Source organism: Typopeltis vanoorti, chromosome 23 (assembly GCF_054136105.1).
Source record: "Typopeltis vanoorti isolate ZY-2024b chromosome 23, IOZ_Tvanoo_1.0, whole genome shotgun sequence".
Classification (NCBI taxonomy): Eukaryota; Metazoa; Arthropoda; class Arachnida; order Uropygi; family Thelyphonidae; genus Typopeltis; species Typopeltis vanoorti.
Window position 1 is genome coordinate 12967149 of NC_143571.1, and position 18212 is coordinate 12985360.

The 18212-nt window shown below is 33.5% G+C and overlaps 1 protein-coding gene across 1 annotated transcript in view; it reads left to right on the plus strand.

Annotated features, from left to right (window-relative positions):
* LOC150093629 (pyruvate dehydrogenase (acetyl-transferring) kinase isozyme 3, mitochondrial-like) overlaps positions 1-14735 on the plus strand; it is a 149807-nt gene extending 135072 nt beyond the window's left edge. The window contains exons 10-11 of the mRNA XM_090412654.1: positions 4025-4138; positions 13637-14735. Coding sequence (XP_090268780.1) covers positions 4025-4138; positions 13637-13825 — 303 coding nt within the window. The 3' untranslated portion in view covers positions 13826-14735. The remainder of the gene's footprint in view (positions 1-4024; positions 4139-13636) is intronic.
* The last annotated feature ends 3477 nt before the right edge of the window (positions 14736-18212 follow it).

Below are 18212 nucleotides of genomic sequence, written 5' to 3' on the forward strand. Positions count from 1 at the left end.
AAGTCAAATGACAAGATAATAGTTTATTTTGTTTGATAAATGTGTGTTCAAATATTTGTAAAAGCATGATGATGCTTTGATGTTGCAGACAGTTGATTTCGTATTTTTTCAATACCATCTTTAACAGACATTTTGCTGTCTAAATCTAAATAAAATTTTATCTTCAAACGACAGATTGTTTCATTTTGGTTTGATGCAGTGGTTATTCTTCAGTCTGACACTCAACTTAATGATAGTCAAGGTTTTACTGTCTTTAAAGTTACATTATTATAAATTATTAGTCTTATGGCCTTTATTATAAGTAGGCAAAGCATCTATTTATTGTCATTTTATCTATATGAAGCTTGAGCTGTTATTAAATTTAGATAAATTACTTATTATGGTAGTTAATGTGCAAATTATTTGACTGAGTGTTTGTGAAGAATGCAAGTACTTGGATTTTCTTTTTGGAAACTTGGGTTTTTCATCTTTAAAATCAGGAAAACTGAGAACCAGAGAACATGCAAAATTTGACAGGCATAATAAACTAAATTTATAGTCTTAATTGTTCAACCATAATTCCATCCTATCCAACTAAGCAGGAATTGATATATAATGAACATTCATAGACATGAGAAGAACATACAGCATATCATGAATTCTATATTAGAGCAGCATATTGTGCTACTCTAATACAGAACAATTATGAAAGGATACCCAATTCTCCATTTACACGGTAGATTGTGTAAGTATATGAAAAATAGAAGAATGGTTCCAGATGTGAAAACCTGATACAAACAAGTTATTTTCAAACAAAGCATATATATTTATATACATCTCTTAAAGAAAATAGTGTCACTAATAAAACAGAAATTTGAAAAGGTCCAAATACACCCATGCATATGGTTATTAGTTAAATTTTATTCGCCATCACTTTTGGACAGTAGCTGCATTCTTTTGTATGAGATGACTGGAATTAAATCACTTCCATCACTTAAACACTTCAGCTGTCCTGCTCATACTGCAATGGCGAAATCAGTAAAAGGAACTAAATTAGCACTAATTTCCAATAATTCTGAAGGTTGATTTTTTTTACAATGAACTCTGTAATTAATTGTTGAAATCCTGTTTTGACTAGATCTTTGTATAATTCTTCATATCGCACCATACATGACTTCAGTTCACATTTAAATTTTTCAGCTCGTTCAGTATTTGGATCATGTATAAGAAAATGGTTTTGCTTTTACTAGCCATTTGAAGCCCTTCTTTAATTAATCCTGCAGTGAGTAGAATCTCCTCCTGATCATCATCGTCACTTTTTTCTTTTTCATCAATATTCTCAAGTACAGCTTCTATTATTTTGTCATCACTAACAGCCTTGTCAACCATCAATTCTTCAATATCTGCAGGCAAAAATCATCAAATCCTTCTCCACTACATGTGCTAATCTGATGATATTGGGATATTCAGTTGTATACAAAGGTACAGGGTTTTTCTTTTTCACACATTCTGGCCAAGTAGCTTTCCAGCATGCATTTAAAGTTGATGGTTTCAATTCTCATGATGCCAAATTAGCAAGTTTGATGCAATCCAAAATAGAAAATTTCCTCCTCACATCAATAACTGTCAGTAAATTATCCTTATCTAGTTTATTCAAAATGTATTGGAATGTTCTTATGTAGTAAGTTTTGAAGGTAGTGATCACACCCTAGTCTAATTTTTGTATTAAGGATGTTGTTATTAGGTGCCAGAAAACAAAATTCCATATTCAGGTGTTCTAAAACAGGATGGGAAGGCACTTGTCTATAATTAAAATTTTATAAAGTCCAGATTTTTTTCCCATCAAATAGCATTTAACTTCTGGAACATAACATTGATGGAACCATTCATTAAAAATTTCTTTTGTAACGCAACCTTCTTTGCCTTTCAGTGTACTGGTAACGTATTAAAATCCACCTTTCATTGCCTGCAGCCTTAGGGATCGATTAATGAGTAATGGTTTTAATATATGATATACGATCTTTTGAAGCATTGCTGCAAAATAATAGCAGGATCCTTAGCTGCTTTAAAGCCACCAACACTTTTTTGTCATTTTGCTACATAAGTTCTACTTGGCATTTGTCTACATTCTGTAGCATAGAGTAATCCCTGATATTTAAAACATCGAGGGGATTCCCCAAAATTAGAGTTGAAGTATATATGTACTGTACTAGGAAATGATAATTTTAATGGAAACACCTTTTTTTAACAGAACTGAATTCAAACAGAAATTTTAAAAATAAGTGCCATTTGAACAGTGTTGAATTAAAATGTACAGTATAAAAATAGAACTGCTTGTTTTCTAAACCATGTTATTTCATAATTGTTTAAAAAAAAAAAAAAAAAAACTGTGTAAAAAGAGAATTAGCTGTATAGTATATGGGAACTCAGAATAAGTTTAAATACCGATTTGGTGTATATTTTGTGGGATGCTTTGCATAAAATGTTTTATTTCGTTCTCTGATAGCTTTTTTATGTAGAGTACTCATGAAAGGTTGTACATCTATAATACATTAAAACTGTGAGTGGCCTAATACTGTATAATCTTGGATCCCTACTCCTTGAAGCCAAACATGGAAATTTTTTAAGCCATTTCTGGTCTTCAGTAAAGCAAGGTGATGTTCTCACACCAGGTGAAAACATTGTTTCTCATGAAGACTTGCAAACATCCATGCCACCATGGGATTTAAACTCATGCTGTTGGTTTGAAGACCAGACTTGCTACTCCACTTGGCCAAACAGATAAATTTGAAATGATTATGATTTCTCTTAGAACATTACTCATAGAGGATTTAGTTGTTTTATGAAATAATTTTATGTCGAGCTTTTTTTGTGTTTTATATTTTCATCGCTGTTACAGTTTATCATTGGTTAATGCAATTAGATTTAGAAGTCGACAGTGAAGATGTCAGCGAGCTGTTAGACTCACAGGAGCATACAATCCACAAGCTCATAGAGATGCGTAAGCAAAGCACTACTGAAGAGACCGAAACCACAGATCCAGTTTTACCAGAAAGGCACATGAAAATTGCAAAATTAACAGAAGGTCTCAGCTTAATTAAGAAAGGTTTACAGATTTTGGAGGACATAGATTCTAACAAGGAACGAATTGTAGCCACAAGGCAAGGAATAAAAAAATCACTGGCTTGCTATGAAGAAATTTTGCATGACAAGAAAAAGACATTATGCTGTCAGACGAATCTATTAGATTTTATGAAACCATCGACATCGAAATAACTTTCTTTTTTTTATGTACGAAAAACTACAATTATGATTACTATATATTTCTTAAAAAATATAGGTGTTTTTGTAAACCTTTGGTCCCAATTGTATGTTTGTATATATAAATTACATGCAAAATTATACCCCGAGTTACGCGAATTCGACTTACATGCTTTTCGTTGGTCCCACCTACCACGTAACTTCGGGATATCACTGTATCTTATTATTTTATAGGTTATCCATTGAATATGTTGGTGATAATTTCCATGTTCCTGCCCATTTTCATACTTTTTTTACTGCTGATTTTCATAGCAAATTTGTACAGCAGTTTTCGATTCATTTAAAGAATCCTACAGACTTGGGGGTGGGGGGTGCTTGAGGGTCAAAACTGTATAACTTCCATGTAGCCATTTAAGAAATGTGGAGAACCGACCAGCTGTGTTTGGTATTCTATAGTTATTTATTTGTATGCTTTTCCTCAAAACAACCAAGCACATTTTAGTTCTTGGTTGTTTGTCACCCATATACTATTTTGTGATTATGGCACTGCTTTTTTTGGGGGGTGGGGGGAACAGTACGCAATGGCACATCATACTGGCACCTTTATTAACGGTGACACATGACATATGGATGCAGCACAATTTCAATTTTCAACTTTTCCTACTAGCAAAGAATGCATACCAACACCTGCTGTTTTACAAAATAAAATTCTAGTTATGGGTGTTAATTAACTAGTCAGTGTTTTACATACATGTTGTACATAATTTATAATTTTTTTATTTAGGCTGGATATGGTTATGGTTTACCTTTGTCACGATTATATGCACGTTATTTCCATGGTGATTTAGTATTGACATCTACAGAAAGTTTTGGTACTAGTGCTTTTGTATACTTGAAAGTAAGTGATTTCATGTATTTTTGTATAATATTTATATTTAATAATTTAGGCTAGGTTAGAAATTGTTTTGGCTAATAAGAATAGCTAACATGAAAGTAGCTATTCCACACACCTGTGTGTGTGGCTGGTAGTTTTATGAAGGAATAATAAATACACAGATTACATAGCAAAATCTTACAGTTCAAACATATAAGATTTAATGAAATTTTGGTTTTTTTTTTTTAGTTTTGTAGGATTCATTATTGGTGTAAACCATTTGTTCTGATAGTTGGAAGACCAATCCTGTTCATGTATAAGAAAAACTTTTCATATAATGTTACATTTTTCATATACGATTTTTTAACTATGTATAGGTCAGAGGTTGTGTATTTATTTACTATTCGCTTGTCATGTTGCTTTTTTGTAGCTAATTTTGTTAGCAAAAAAAAAAAAAAGAACAATATATTATTCATATAGTTTTTTTTTAGCTTCTCACATAGTTCCCTGAAGAAGGTTTTATCTGGTGCAGTTCCTATGCTGCACCAGATTTAACTGTTTTAAAAGTAGAAAAATAACAAAAAAAAAAAAAAAAAGCAGTGTTATGTGTAATAGTTACTTTCAAATTGGCTAGCTGCCCTCATATAGGTGGTAGAGTTATCTCTTGAAAACTTAGCTTTTTCATCCTGCAAACCAGTCAGAAGAAGCCATGCAGTTTACATGATGCATTTGTAGTCTTAATTGCTTTGGCTGTAATGCCAGTCATACTGATCAGCTTGCTATCATATAACATTACAAAATATTTTATCATTGCTGTATTAATCAAAAACTTAGAATTCTTTTATTTTTTGTTTTTGGTTAACAGCAATGCTTGTGCTATTCATAACTTTAAAAAGCATTGCCTATTATTATTTTTATTCTTATTATTATTACATGACACTTCCAAGAAGTCCAAAGACTCGGTGAGGGAGGGCATCTACTCTATAACACTGTCTCCACCACTTAATTCAAAAATTACACCAAACAGTCACTACCATCTTCATCTACACCGTGGTTCCTAACCTTTTTCCACTTGCGTACCCCTTTTAAACCCATTTCTATAAATTGTACCCCTTGTTTTTAAAATACTGTTTTTAAATAATGACACTTTTGTTCAGTGCCTATCTTAATGTAAAATAGTTTACTTGTTTTTCCACCATTACTGGTTATTTTTTTTGTACCCCTCAATGGCCCAGCACGTACCCCAGGGGGTGCACGTACCATGTGTTGGAAAAAAATGATCTACACCAATGCAATCTACTGTCCACTACCACTAGTATTTTTTGTATGTAAATTGTCTGCATTCTCAAGGCCGATTTGTCTATCTGTGGGATTTTGAAGTTATGAATAGTACAAGTATACAATTATCATCATGTCCCCAAAGTAACACTTTTTTTTTATATAAAAGTTGTATTTGATTCCAAGAATTGCTGTATCTTTTTATCACATCAAAATAAAAATAAAAAATTCGCTTCAAAAAATACTGTAACCATCATCATCATCAAATTCCTGCCATGTACCCTCAAGGGGTGTACAGGATATGATAGTACTACATGAAAAAAACTACATCATTATTAATTTCCTATCTACAATTTTCCTCCAAATCAACCTGTTACTTGTCAAGACTCCAACATTATCAGATCTTATATTTCTATCGTCTAAAGCACTTTGTACTGTATCAATCCACCTACATCTTGGTCTTCCTCTGGGTCGTTTTGCTGCCAATCTGGCAGAGAACACTTGTTTTGCTAATCTTTCTTCACCCATTCTGTTTAAGTGACCATACCACCCGAGATTAGCTCTGCTAACACATTCCTGGATGCTGACAATGTCAAGTGCTTTCCTAATATCCTCATTTTTAATATGATATTGCCATTGATGCCATCTGTTCACGCCTATAATCTTTCTCAGGAGTCTCATATCTGTGGTCTCTAGTCTTTGGTCAAGTGTTTTACTTCTGACCCAGCTCTCAGATCCATAAGTTAAAACTGGTACACAGTTTTCACTTATGGATTTTAACTGTCTTGTACACAGCTAATTTAGTGTTCCGACTAATTTTTCTCTTATTCCATATGATTTTATTCAATTGACTTCCCACCATACCAGTTTTGCTGATTCTGTTGTCTATTGCTATATTTAATTTACCATCTTCAGTAAAAATCGTGCCTAAATAGCTGAAATGTTTTACTTGTTCCACAGGTTCTCCATTCACAACAAAGTTGACATTTTCAATGATTCTGCTTATTTTCATTGTCTTTGTCTTTTTATTGCTGACCTTCATACCATATCTATTACAACAGCTATTCAATTTAGTCAGAGAATCTTGCAGACTTGTAGCAGATTTATTTAGAAGTATAACATCATCTGCATAAAGCAAAGAGCTGACATTAACATCTCCAATTTTGATATCATGTTTAATACCACTTTCCTTCATAATGTGATCCATATAGATAATGAATAACAGAGGGGATAATGTACATCCTTGTCTCACACCAGATTTAACATTAAACCATCTTCCTGTACTTCCATCAATTCTAACTGCTGACTTACAACTCAAATAAAGACTAAGTATTGCTTGATATAATGCTCCATTGACACCATATAACTGCAGCGTATTGAATAGCTTCTCTCTTGGCACCTTGTCATATGCCTTTTCCAGATCGACAAAACTTAAATACAGATCTTTGTTATATTCCCATGCTTTCTCGACTATTTGTCGTAAAGTGAAGATCTGATCCTGACAGCCTCTATTTGGCCTGAATCCAGCTTGTTCTTCACCAAGCTTTTCTTCCACAATTCTTCTCAACCGTTTCTCAAGTATACTTGCATAGATCTTGCCAGGAACACTCAGTAGGGAAATACCTCTGTAATTCTCACATTCAGTTTTATTTCCCTTTTTATATATGGGTACTATGAGAACTCTACTCCAGTCATCGGGAATTCGTCCCTCTGTCCAGGCTTTCTGAACTATGCAGTGCAGCCACTGTAAGACTCTTATACCACCATACTTAGCATATCTGGTCGAATATCATCTACTCCTGCTGCCTTTCCACATTTCAAGCCTTTGATGGCTTTTTCTACTTCTAGTATGGATATGTATTCCTGACTGCATGCCTGGTCAGTGTTTTTTACCACTGTGCTGTCATCACTGCTTGTTTCATTTAGCAGTTTTTCAAAGTAATTACTCCATACTTCAAGGATATCTTTTTCTCCCGTTTTCATGTCACCTTTATCATCTCTAATTCCTTTTACAGCACTCTTTCCTCCATTCTTAAGCTTCTTCAACAACCTCCAGAATATTTTGCCACCTTCTTGATATTTATTTTCTATATTCTTGCCAAAGTCCTCGCATGACTTTTGTTTAGCCAGTTTTACACAGTGTTTAGCATTCTTGCATTTGTCTCTATATTCTCTAAGAGCACAAGCTGACTTATTTGACAGGAACTTTTGGTATGCTTTCTTCTTTTCCTTCACTGCCTCTTTAACTTCCTGTGTCCACCAGGGAGTTTTGATTTTTTTATCCTTACAGATAACCTCACCACATGCCTCTCTGGCAGAATCAATCAATGTTTTCTTCAGAGTTTGCCACTGAATATCCAAGGTTTGATTCCTGTTCTCAAACTCTTTTATTTTTTCTTCAATAATCTTTGTGTATTTTAGCCTACAGCTCACATCTGAGAGCTTCTCAACTTTTATTCGCTTTAAAACTTTCTTACATGTTATTCTTTTCAATATGAAATTCAATTTTATCCTGCTCAAGACTAAATAGTGATCACTTCCAATTTCAAATCCTCTGTACACTCTGGTGTCCTGCACCAGGGAGAAAACATCACTATCATCAATAACATAGTCAATGAGACTTTTCTTATTCCTAACCTCTTCTCTTCATGTGAATTGGTGCACATTTTTATGTTGGAACATGGTGTTAGTAATAACCAGTCCATGTCCTGAGCAGAAATCCAACAGATATTTGCCATTATTATTAACTTTGCTCTTTTCTCCAAATTTTCCCAAAATATTTTTGTATGTTTCACAATCATTTCCTACTCTGCTATTTAGATCCCCAACAAGGACCAACTTTTCATTTTTCATTGTGTCAGTTGCTTTTTCTAAAGCCTCAAAAAATCCTCCACTTCTACCTTAGTAGAACCTTCTGTGGGACCATAGGCACAAATAAGTCTCATTGTCCAGTTCCTCATTCTCATATTTGCCCACATTACTCTACTTGAGACTGACTGCCATTCAAGAAGATTAGCCTCGTATTTTGTGTTGAATACTATGGCTACTCCTTCTTTTCCTTGATTGTCATTGCCTGAATATAACATTTTGTATTTATTGCTCAGAAAGATCTCACCAGTTTTTGTCTTTTTTGTTTCAATCACTCCTATTATGTCGATCTGGTACTTATCTAATTCCTCAGCTAGCTCCATTTCTTTGCCATTCAGGCTTCTTACGTTGATAGTACCGATCTTTAACTCTGGTGATGTTGAGTTGGGGTTTATTTTCAGATTTGTTCCAGTAGCTGACTTTTCGCTGTTCGTCCTGGTTCCCTGGCAAAAACAACGGGGGCCTTGTTTAACCGGGCGACGCCCCAGCCGGCATGAAATTTTGTCATGTTGTACCTTCATTCTATATTTTGGTTTAACCAATAAGAATACAATTTGGTCGGCTAAATCCCAAATTGCCAGCCCATCCTTGTCCGTTCAGTATCCAAGTAGATACCCAACAGGGTGCACCACAAGAAGGTGAGGATTGGACATCATGTCAGAAGCCCTGGTCGGTTCTTCGCATTCCTTTAAAGGCTATGTGGAGGTCTCCTCTCAGTTATACAGCTTTGACCCTTAAGCACCCCAATATATAAATACTGTAACCTATTTGAGGTAATATGCCATAGGTTTCTACCAAATAGTAGGCTGAAGACATTCCGTTTGAGATAGCCAAAATTGCGTGTTTGTGATGTCTGGAACTAAATCATAGATATCTAATTCTTTCTTTTAAGGTCAGCATTTATAGTGAAGAATTTATGAAGAGACAACACACATGTTAGAATAATTACTTTACAATTAAGAAGGGCAGACCATGCACTCCAAACATGTCACAGAATTGACTGGAAAGGCACCAATTCCCTACACTGCACCAAAACCTCGTTTGAAAGAAATTCAAAGAAGCCTATGTAATGCTGAAACATTCAAATCTGAACAATAATGATGGATTAATTATTCCAAAATTTGGAGATATCCTGTACATATGTATGTTTTCCTGATGATAACCTCAATACAAAGGTCGAAACATCAAATGTTACCTTCTTTATTATAAGTAAAGTAATTATTCTAATACATGTGTTGGGTCTCTATAAATTCTTCACTATGAACATAGAAATCTAAAATTCTGATAGAACTTATGTGCAAGTGACCACATTGTAAACTATATTGAACTTTAGTGAAGTTTCATCATTCTACAATACTTTTGCTAGCAAAGGTTGGTCGATTGGTAGAGCCTCTACTACTACTGTCTCACGATTAAGTGAGTTTGGGTGCAGTTAGTAGTTGGAAGGGAATAATTGTTTGATGCTGTTGGTGCTCTCTCTCGATGAGGCTTTGGTCTCCCTGGAGGTGTCACATAATTATAATATGTCTTCTGACTACACCTTTATTTTGGTGATTTTTTATGTATCTAGCAGGCAGCACAAAACCATCAGACTGGAGGAAGCAATCTAGAAGTGAACTTAAAGCTAACAGGTTCATGGGATAACATCCACATCCTCTCAGAGGAAAAAAAAGACAATACCTCTATAGTACTAGGCTGTATTAATTAGGTGGTTGATGAGTTTCATCACTTCCAGTCTAATACTGTCATTTTGCTTATTGGAAACTTGAAGTAGTCAAAAACCGGATGTCTTTCCCATTTCTTTCAGCATGCATATGAGTAAGATTTATAATTACATTAAACATCATTGAGAAACCAAATTTCTTCTTTTGGATACATCTTAATGATTTTATCACCCAGCTAGTTGTTATTACACCAAACTGAACCTTATAATGTGGATCAGAATATTATTTTGTAGTAGGCCTTCAGGTCAGTTTATATAATGTTGCTGCCAATATCCTACCAAGTATCCCAAGAGAGAGTCCAAGTGATGATGATGGAGCTGTGCTGAGCCTGTGATTTCCAAAGGAATTGGGTGAAATTATATGTATTAATAATTCTCTATATGAAATTCTTTATATAACATAGTAAAATATCCATTATATTATATTCCATCTCCTCAATATAACACCCATGAAGAATCGAGCAAAAAAAAGAAATAAATTGCAAGTGGACAAAAGCCAAACCTCTCAACCTCCCCAGTCACTTCACAGATATGTCATCATATTCCTGATATTCCTCAGTGGGTGTACAGATTATTAGAATAGTATTATATTAAAAAGTTAAATCGTTACCAATTTCCTGTCAAAATTTTTCCTCCATTATCTGCCAAGACTCTAATATTTTCAGATCGTATATTTCTGTCATTCTAAGATATTTCTTATTCTATCAATCCACCAAGATCTTGGTCTCTCTGGGTCTTTTTGCTAACCTTTCCTTCTCCCATTCTGTTTAAGTGACCTTGATAATGCTAACCATATCAAGTTCTTTCCTAACATTCTCATTTTTTTTTTAATGATAACTGCTATTGATGCTGTCTATTCACTTTTCTAATTTTTCTCAGAATTCTCATGTCTGTGGTCTTCAGCCTTTGATCAAATGTTTTATTTCTAGCCTGGCTCTCAGATCCATATGTTAAAATTGGTGTGAACACTGTCATATACTGCTCGTTTAGTGTGTAGCTAATTCTTCTCTTATTTCATATAAATATATTCAGTTGGCTCCTTACCATACCAACTTTGCTAATTCTATTATCTATTTCCAAATTTAATTTGCCAACTACTCTAAAAATTGTGCCTAAATAACCAAAATGTTTTACTTGTTATATAGGTTCTCCATTCAGGATGCAGTTGATGTTTCTGCCTAGTTTCATTATTATCTTTGTCTTTTATTGCTGATTTTCATACCAAATTTGTTATAGCAGTTACTCACTTTAGTCAGGGAATCCTGTAGACTTCTACTGGATTTATTCAGGAATATAACCCCTGCATAAAGTGAAGAGCTGAGATTAACATCTCCAGCTTTGGTAATCAGGTTTAATACTACTTTCCTTCATAATGTGATCCATACAAATGATGAATAACAGTGGAGATGATATGCATCCTTGCCTCATACCTGGATTTAACATCAAACCATCTTCCTGTATCTCCTTCAGTTCTAATTGCTGACTTACAACTCAAATATAGACTATGTATTGCTCAATATAATGTCCCATTTGTTACCATATAATTGTAGTGTTTTCAATATCTTTTCTCTTGGTGCCTGGTCATATGCATTTTCCACATCTACAGAACTTAACTACAGATCCTTGTTATGTTCCCATGTCAACTTTTTGTGTAAAAGTAAAAATCTGATTCTGACAGCCACTATTTTGCCCATCTTATTTTTTCTGAGTTTCTCTTTCATAATTTTTCTTAGCCTCTTCTCAAGTATGCGTGCATAAATCTTACCTGGAATACTCAGTAAGGAAATTTCTCTGTAATTCTCACAATATTTTATTTATCTTTTTATAGATAGGACTATGAGAGCTCTACTCCAATCAACTGGAATTCAACCCTATGACTAGGCCATCTGACTTATGCAGTGTAGCCACCGTAAAACTTTTATAACCTCATACTTCACATTTCTAATCAAATACCATCTACTCCAGCTAGCTTTTTCTGTTTCAGTTTTTTAATGTCTTCCTCACTCCCTTCTTAAGTATTGATATACCCCTGATTGCATTCTTCTTGAATATTTTCTACAACCATTCTGTCAGTTGTTGTTTCATTTAACAATCTTTCAAAGTAATTACTCTGGACATGATCAAGAATATCTTGATCATGTCCAGAGTAATGTCAGTTTTCTTGTCAGTTTCTGTCAGTTTTCTTGTCACCTTTATCATCTGATTACAGTTTTCTCTTTCCTTCATTTCTAAGCTTTTTAAATAGCCTCAGAACATTTTGCTACCTTTCTGATCAATATATTCTTATCAAACCCTTCTCATGATTTTTGTTTAGCTGCTCTTTTACACATTGCTTTCTTACATTTTTCTCTGTATTAGAGCACATACTGATTTATTTATCAGGAAGTATTAATATACTTTCTTCTTTTCTGTGATACTTTAACTTTCTGAATCCACCATGGAGTTCTGATTTTTCCATTCTTTGAGACAATGTCACCACATGCTTCCATTCTGAGTCATTCATTTTGTCTTCAAAGTTTGTCACTGGGTATCCAAGGTTTGATTCTTGTCTTCAAATGCTTTCATTTATTTTTCTTGAATAGTGTTTGTATATTTGAGTCTACAGCTCAACTCTGAAGTTAGAAATCAGCAGTTAGAATTGAAGGAGGTACTAGATGATTTTATGACATCTGGTTCACAGATGGATACACAGTATTTCCTCTTGTTCATCATATAAGATGAATGAGATGAAAGAAAGTGGCAATAAAATGAATATCAAAATTGTAAATATTCGATTTACTGTATGCAGATATTATAAAGTAAATCTTACATGAGTCATGTGCAAGTCTTTAGATTCTTTAATTGAATTGAATAATTGCTGTGACAAATTTGGTTATGAAAATCATCAGCAAAAACACGCTGTCAAAATAGACTGGAATGTAGAAAGAGACCTCGGAATTAACTGTATTCTCAGTTAGAGCCCACAGAATTAGTAAGCTATTTTAGCTGTTGAGGCACCATGTTTATTGAAGATTGCAATAAAATATGTAAATAGACAATAGAATAAGGAAAGCTGGTATGTTGGCAGTCATTTGAATAAATTGTGTGGACTAAGAAATTAGTCAAAACACTTAACTAGTAGTATATGTGACAATTTTCATAACTAATTTTAGCTTATGGATTTGTTGATTGGGTTAGAAATGAAACAGTTGGCCATAGTCTTTAGAGACCTTTTGGATATAAGGGTTTTTGAGAAAAATTAGGGATGTGAACAGATAGGTATTAATGAATCTAAAGTGCCATGGTCACATTTATGCTAACTTAACATTGTTTTTTATTTTGTTATATTTTGTTTGTTATACTGCACTTTGATATATTCTGCTAGGAATGCAATGTTATTTTTGTCATATTTAAGAGAAAATAGGGCTGCATGAATTGTGTGTACTACATTCATTCAAATAATTAACTCATCTGGACAAGGACATTCTATGTTGAAAACATTTCTTGTGTCTAGTGAAACTTGATATATCATACCAAAGAGTTTGTTCTCAGTGATGTTATTTGCTATGAAAGTAATACGCACTAGTAACGTAACAATCTTATTGATACATTAATATTCTCAACATTTTTTCATATGAGTTATTGAAACTTTTAATCACTTATCTATTTAACAGGCTCTGCATAGTGAAGCTAACGAACTACTGCCTGTGTTCAATAAAACTTCTTGCAAACATTACAAGGGAACAGTGAACACCCATGATTGGAGTACCACAGCTGTTCATCATTTCAATAATTCTTATGAACCTACGACGAAGTATGTTAACAATTCAAATGTTGCCGTAAAAGGAAGTTCTAGTCCCTGAAAGTTGTTTAGCAAATTAGTAATGTGTCTGATATTGGTACTTCCAGTTTGAAGTTTTGATTTTAGAATTTTTTTCTGAAAAACAACCATTAATAGACTGTAAAAATGTGACTGGTTACTGAAGAGCAGAACTGTTATATTTTGTAACGTATGTACTGTGGATGAGAAATCTTGTATTTATAATTGCTCATTATGAATGTGTTCACATACCATCTGAAAATGGTTTAATAGTCAAAAAAGTATATATATATATATATGTTGTAATTACAAAGAGAACTCAAATGTTGGATAAAAAATTAATTTTATTGAAGTATATTACCAAGTATTCTAAAATGCTTCGTTTATTTTTAGATAAATTATTTTACCCTGCTAAAAGATGCTAATTATACTTGCATAATTAGCATCTTTTAATTTACTCAAATTGTTTGTTTTATATTGATGGTTACCGAGAACCATTTTAAAGTTGCAAATTATTGATATGTAAATATTGTACTGAATTTTAATTTTGTAAATTAATAACACTCTAACAGTTGAACATAGTCTTTTATAGAAGCTGTTTGTTTAATAAACAGCAGAGACCAAGGCTAATACACCGGAAGTATTATACTCTTGTAAAGTATTTATAATAACACTAGATGGACTTCGTAGATTTTAAGAAACCATAACAGTAGTAAATGATAAATGAATCGGTGAATCCTTAGTTGTTTTAGACACTTTAAACTGTAATGCCGTTTATGGAACTAGACTAATTGAACTTTATTTGTGCTAATGAACTCTTGCAGTAACATTCTGTTATTGATATGTATTGTATGTGTTTTAGTTAATGTTTATTTCAGTATTACTTCATTATCATTCAGAGATATGCCCACTGTCAAAACAAGATTTAATAAAAGCAAAGTTTTCTTCAGTTATCCATGAACTATACTGTCATTATGATAGCAAAAGACAGGATCTTCATGTCATTGTTTACATACATATTATCACTTCTTGAATATCTTCACTGAAGGTGAACTTGCAACATCTAACAGCAGCCCCATTTCATACAATCAGCACATGCCATGAGAAGAACTTTGACTTTTCTGACTTCCAAGCCACAACATACTCGCCTTCCTAGGATGACTGAGTTCTCCCACATATCTATACTGTATATGATCCTTTTATTAACATCTGTCTATTGTATGTCTTAGCCATTTCTCAAACTGAAGTTAACATTTTATTCAGTATAGACCACATATTGATTATGCTCTGCTGTATCTTTTCAACTATTTTCCCATCTCTATAGAAGCTATGGTACAAATATAACATTGGGAGCTGTATGATATGAAATATTGCTTAAATGCATAGTAGAATTCATCAATCAGTGATATCAGTGAATCCAATTTCCTCACTATGTGAGCATTTTCCATTGTCTGCCTCCTATAGCTTGTGCAGTAAGTGAGAGATAAAGTTCACCGCTTTCTTATTGGCCTCATATCTCACAGCCTTTCATCCATGCAAAAGAGCAAACCTAGATTCACTTCACTGCAAGATGTTTGTTGTTGTTGTTGCCAATTAATAACAATCTTATCACATTCATATTGCTCTTGATACAACTGAAGTTTAGATTTCTGCCTGAAATATTCATTTCAGGCAGAAATCTAGAGTTATGCAGTAGTTTACATAAATATTTCATGTAAACTACTGCATAACCCTAGTTTTATTTTTTCCCCCTTATTGTCTTGTTTTTCTAGTATCAGTTATTCAGACTGAAATACATCCCACCTTTTATTTTTAGTGCTAGTAATATTAATCTTCATTTGGATAAGAACTGAGTTTGTTTTTCATCGTGATGAAAGGAATCTTTTATATGGACTTAATTGAAGATGAATTAGCCAAATTCATACGGCTGTGGAAGGCTTCCTCCCCCTCCCAAACTTGCTTTTGTGACGGATGTAAACAGGAACTAATGTGAGAATAGAGGTTGACGAATTGGAAGTACATAGAATATTCAGAATCTCAATGCAAATACAGCTGTGGGATTAGGTGGAATATCAGCTTGCATATTATGAGAATGTGCAAAGAAATAGTCGATGTTTTTGACTAGGCTGTTTGAAGTCTCAGCTCTGGCAAGATTCCAAGGGAGGGGGAAGATACTTCCATTACATAAAGGAGGCTGAAATAACAAATTACATGCTTGTTAGTATCCCAGGAGTGGTGGTTAAGTTAATGGGAGATATGAATATGATATTCTGTGGAGAGCAACATGGCTTTGTTAAGGGTAAGTCATGCATTAGTAATTTATTAACTTTGATAATTGTGATGGCTGAGTTAAAAGGGAATTACTTTTATCTATGATAATACTGCTATATTTTGCAATATTATGCATGTTGGGATAGCAATGGATGTGAGGATGGCTGATACACAGATGCCAAAGAATAGTTTATGGAGAAGCAAAGTTCAGGAGAAAGCAGGTGACTAGCGACATGCTGCAAGGTTCTATGCTTGGACCACTACTGTTTAATATATAGGTAAGTGATGTAGGGAATGATTTAAAGGGAAATATTTAGTTTGTTGTTGATGATGCAAAATTGTGTAGCATAATTAATCAAGGCAATGTAGAGAGTTTGTAGGATCATCTAGGCTGACAGCTTGGGAAAAGATAATGGATGTCAGTTAATGTGGAAAAGTACAATGCTATGCATTTTTATTTGAAAAGATTAATTACCAGCTGGCTGTGCTTCACATTATTGTACTGTACTTCTGGAAATTGACGAATCTGAGTTTTAGGGAGTTGGCGGTAGTATATTAATTTCTCTTTATAACACCTTGATAACAACTGGATTGCCGTGCTCATGTCTGCACACTTGAGTTTCTTGGGGATAATAAAATGGTGGAGAACATCCAGAAGCAAGTGACCAAGATGCTAAGTAGTGGTCTGTGGAATATGCGCTGTAATGATAGAGTGGTGGTTGGTAGGTGGAAAAAGGGGGATATGATAAAATCATTGAATTTACTAAGAGCAGAAGATAGGATAAGAAGATAAGAGCATAGGATGCAGAAGAAATATTTCAGCACTTGGCTGAAGGGAACAGAACAAGGGATTGTGTCTGAAAATTGAGTAAGAATGTGGTTAGTGAGGACTAAATTTTTATTTTTGCTTGGAGAGTGGTGAATGAGTGGATCAAGTTGCCAGACTCTGTGAGTCTTTGTCAGTGTAAGTTATGAAATTATGTGGATAGTTCGAGTCTTCACACTCCATGGAGATACCTCTGCAGTATTAAAAATTATGGATTAGGATAAAAATCCAAACTTGACCAGAACAAGCCATTCTTCTACAAAGAAAAACTTGCCTTGTTTAGCTATTCTTGGCTGTCCATTCCAAACTAAAGCCATAGCACTGGAAGTGGAAAACTAACAAATCACACGTGCAGCACATATTACTGACATTAGTGTTCAACAACTAATTAGCACAAATGATCATTTAACTGGAACAAATCCTCTAATTTACTAAAATAGCTTATATATAGAAAAATATGTATCTTGAGACCTTATTTGTTAATAAAGTAATCCTGTTTTTCATTTAATGTTATAACATAAATACAGACTGAAATCTGAATTGTTAAACATTTTGTGTATAAATTTCAAATATAAATGTTTATATATAAATATAAACCGGTTAAAAATTCTGCATCTACTCGAGATCAGTTGCAAATACTGGTGAAAACTTGTCTTGCAGTTAAGAAGAATTAAAGATTTAGCTGTTTATTTGCTAATGGTTTAGGTATCTGTTATTACCTAAGCCACAGAGGCTCTATCGAAGTATGTACAGTAACTTTTTAAAAGTATGAAGCAGAACTCAGTTTACTGCAAAGAGCTGTTAATATATTGTAAATAAGTCCTTACTTGAATGTTATAAATAAAATCAGCCTCCGTGTTTTTTTTTTATATAAAAATAATTGTTTGATATTTGTAATTTTTTTGGGGGAAGGTTTTATTTTTGTATAAAACTTACCTTTGTATAAAAATATTAAATTTTTTTCAGTTTAAAATAAATGAATAAGATATTTGTTAGACAAATCTTTGGCTTAGATTTTGAATTTCAATTCTAATATTTACACACAAAACCAAAATATTACTACTTGTTTATTGTGTTCAGTGTTATTGCCTTTGTTATTCATCAAGAAAATTGCTTGCTTTTCAGAATGAATAATTATCAGTTTACTAGCATCTTGGTACCTTTTACATTGAATAGAGATATGAGAATATTCTCTATACAGTATATAGGCCATATTCCTGTGGAGTAACGTGAAGATACATTTACTCGCACCATTACAACCACATTGGCTTAGGCAGGAACAAATTCTCATGTCATACTTGTTTAAGCAAAGTGTGTGGGTGGGGGGGGTATG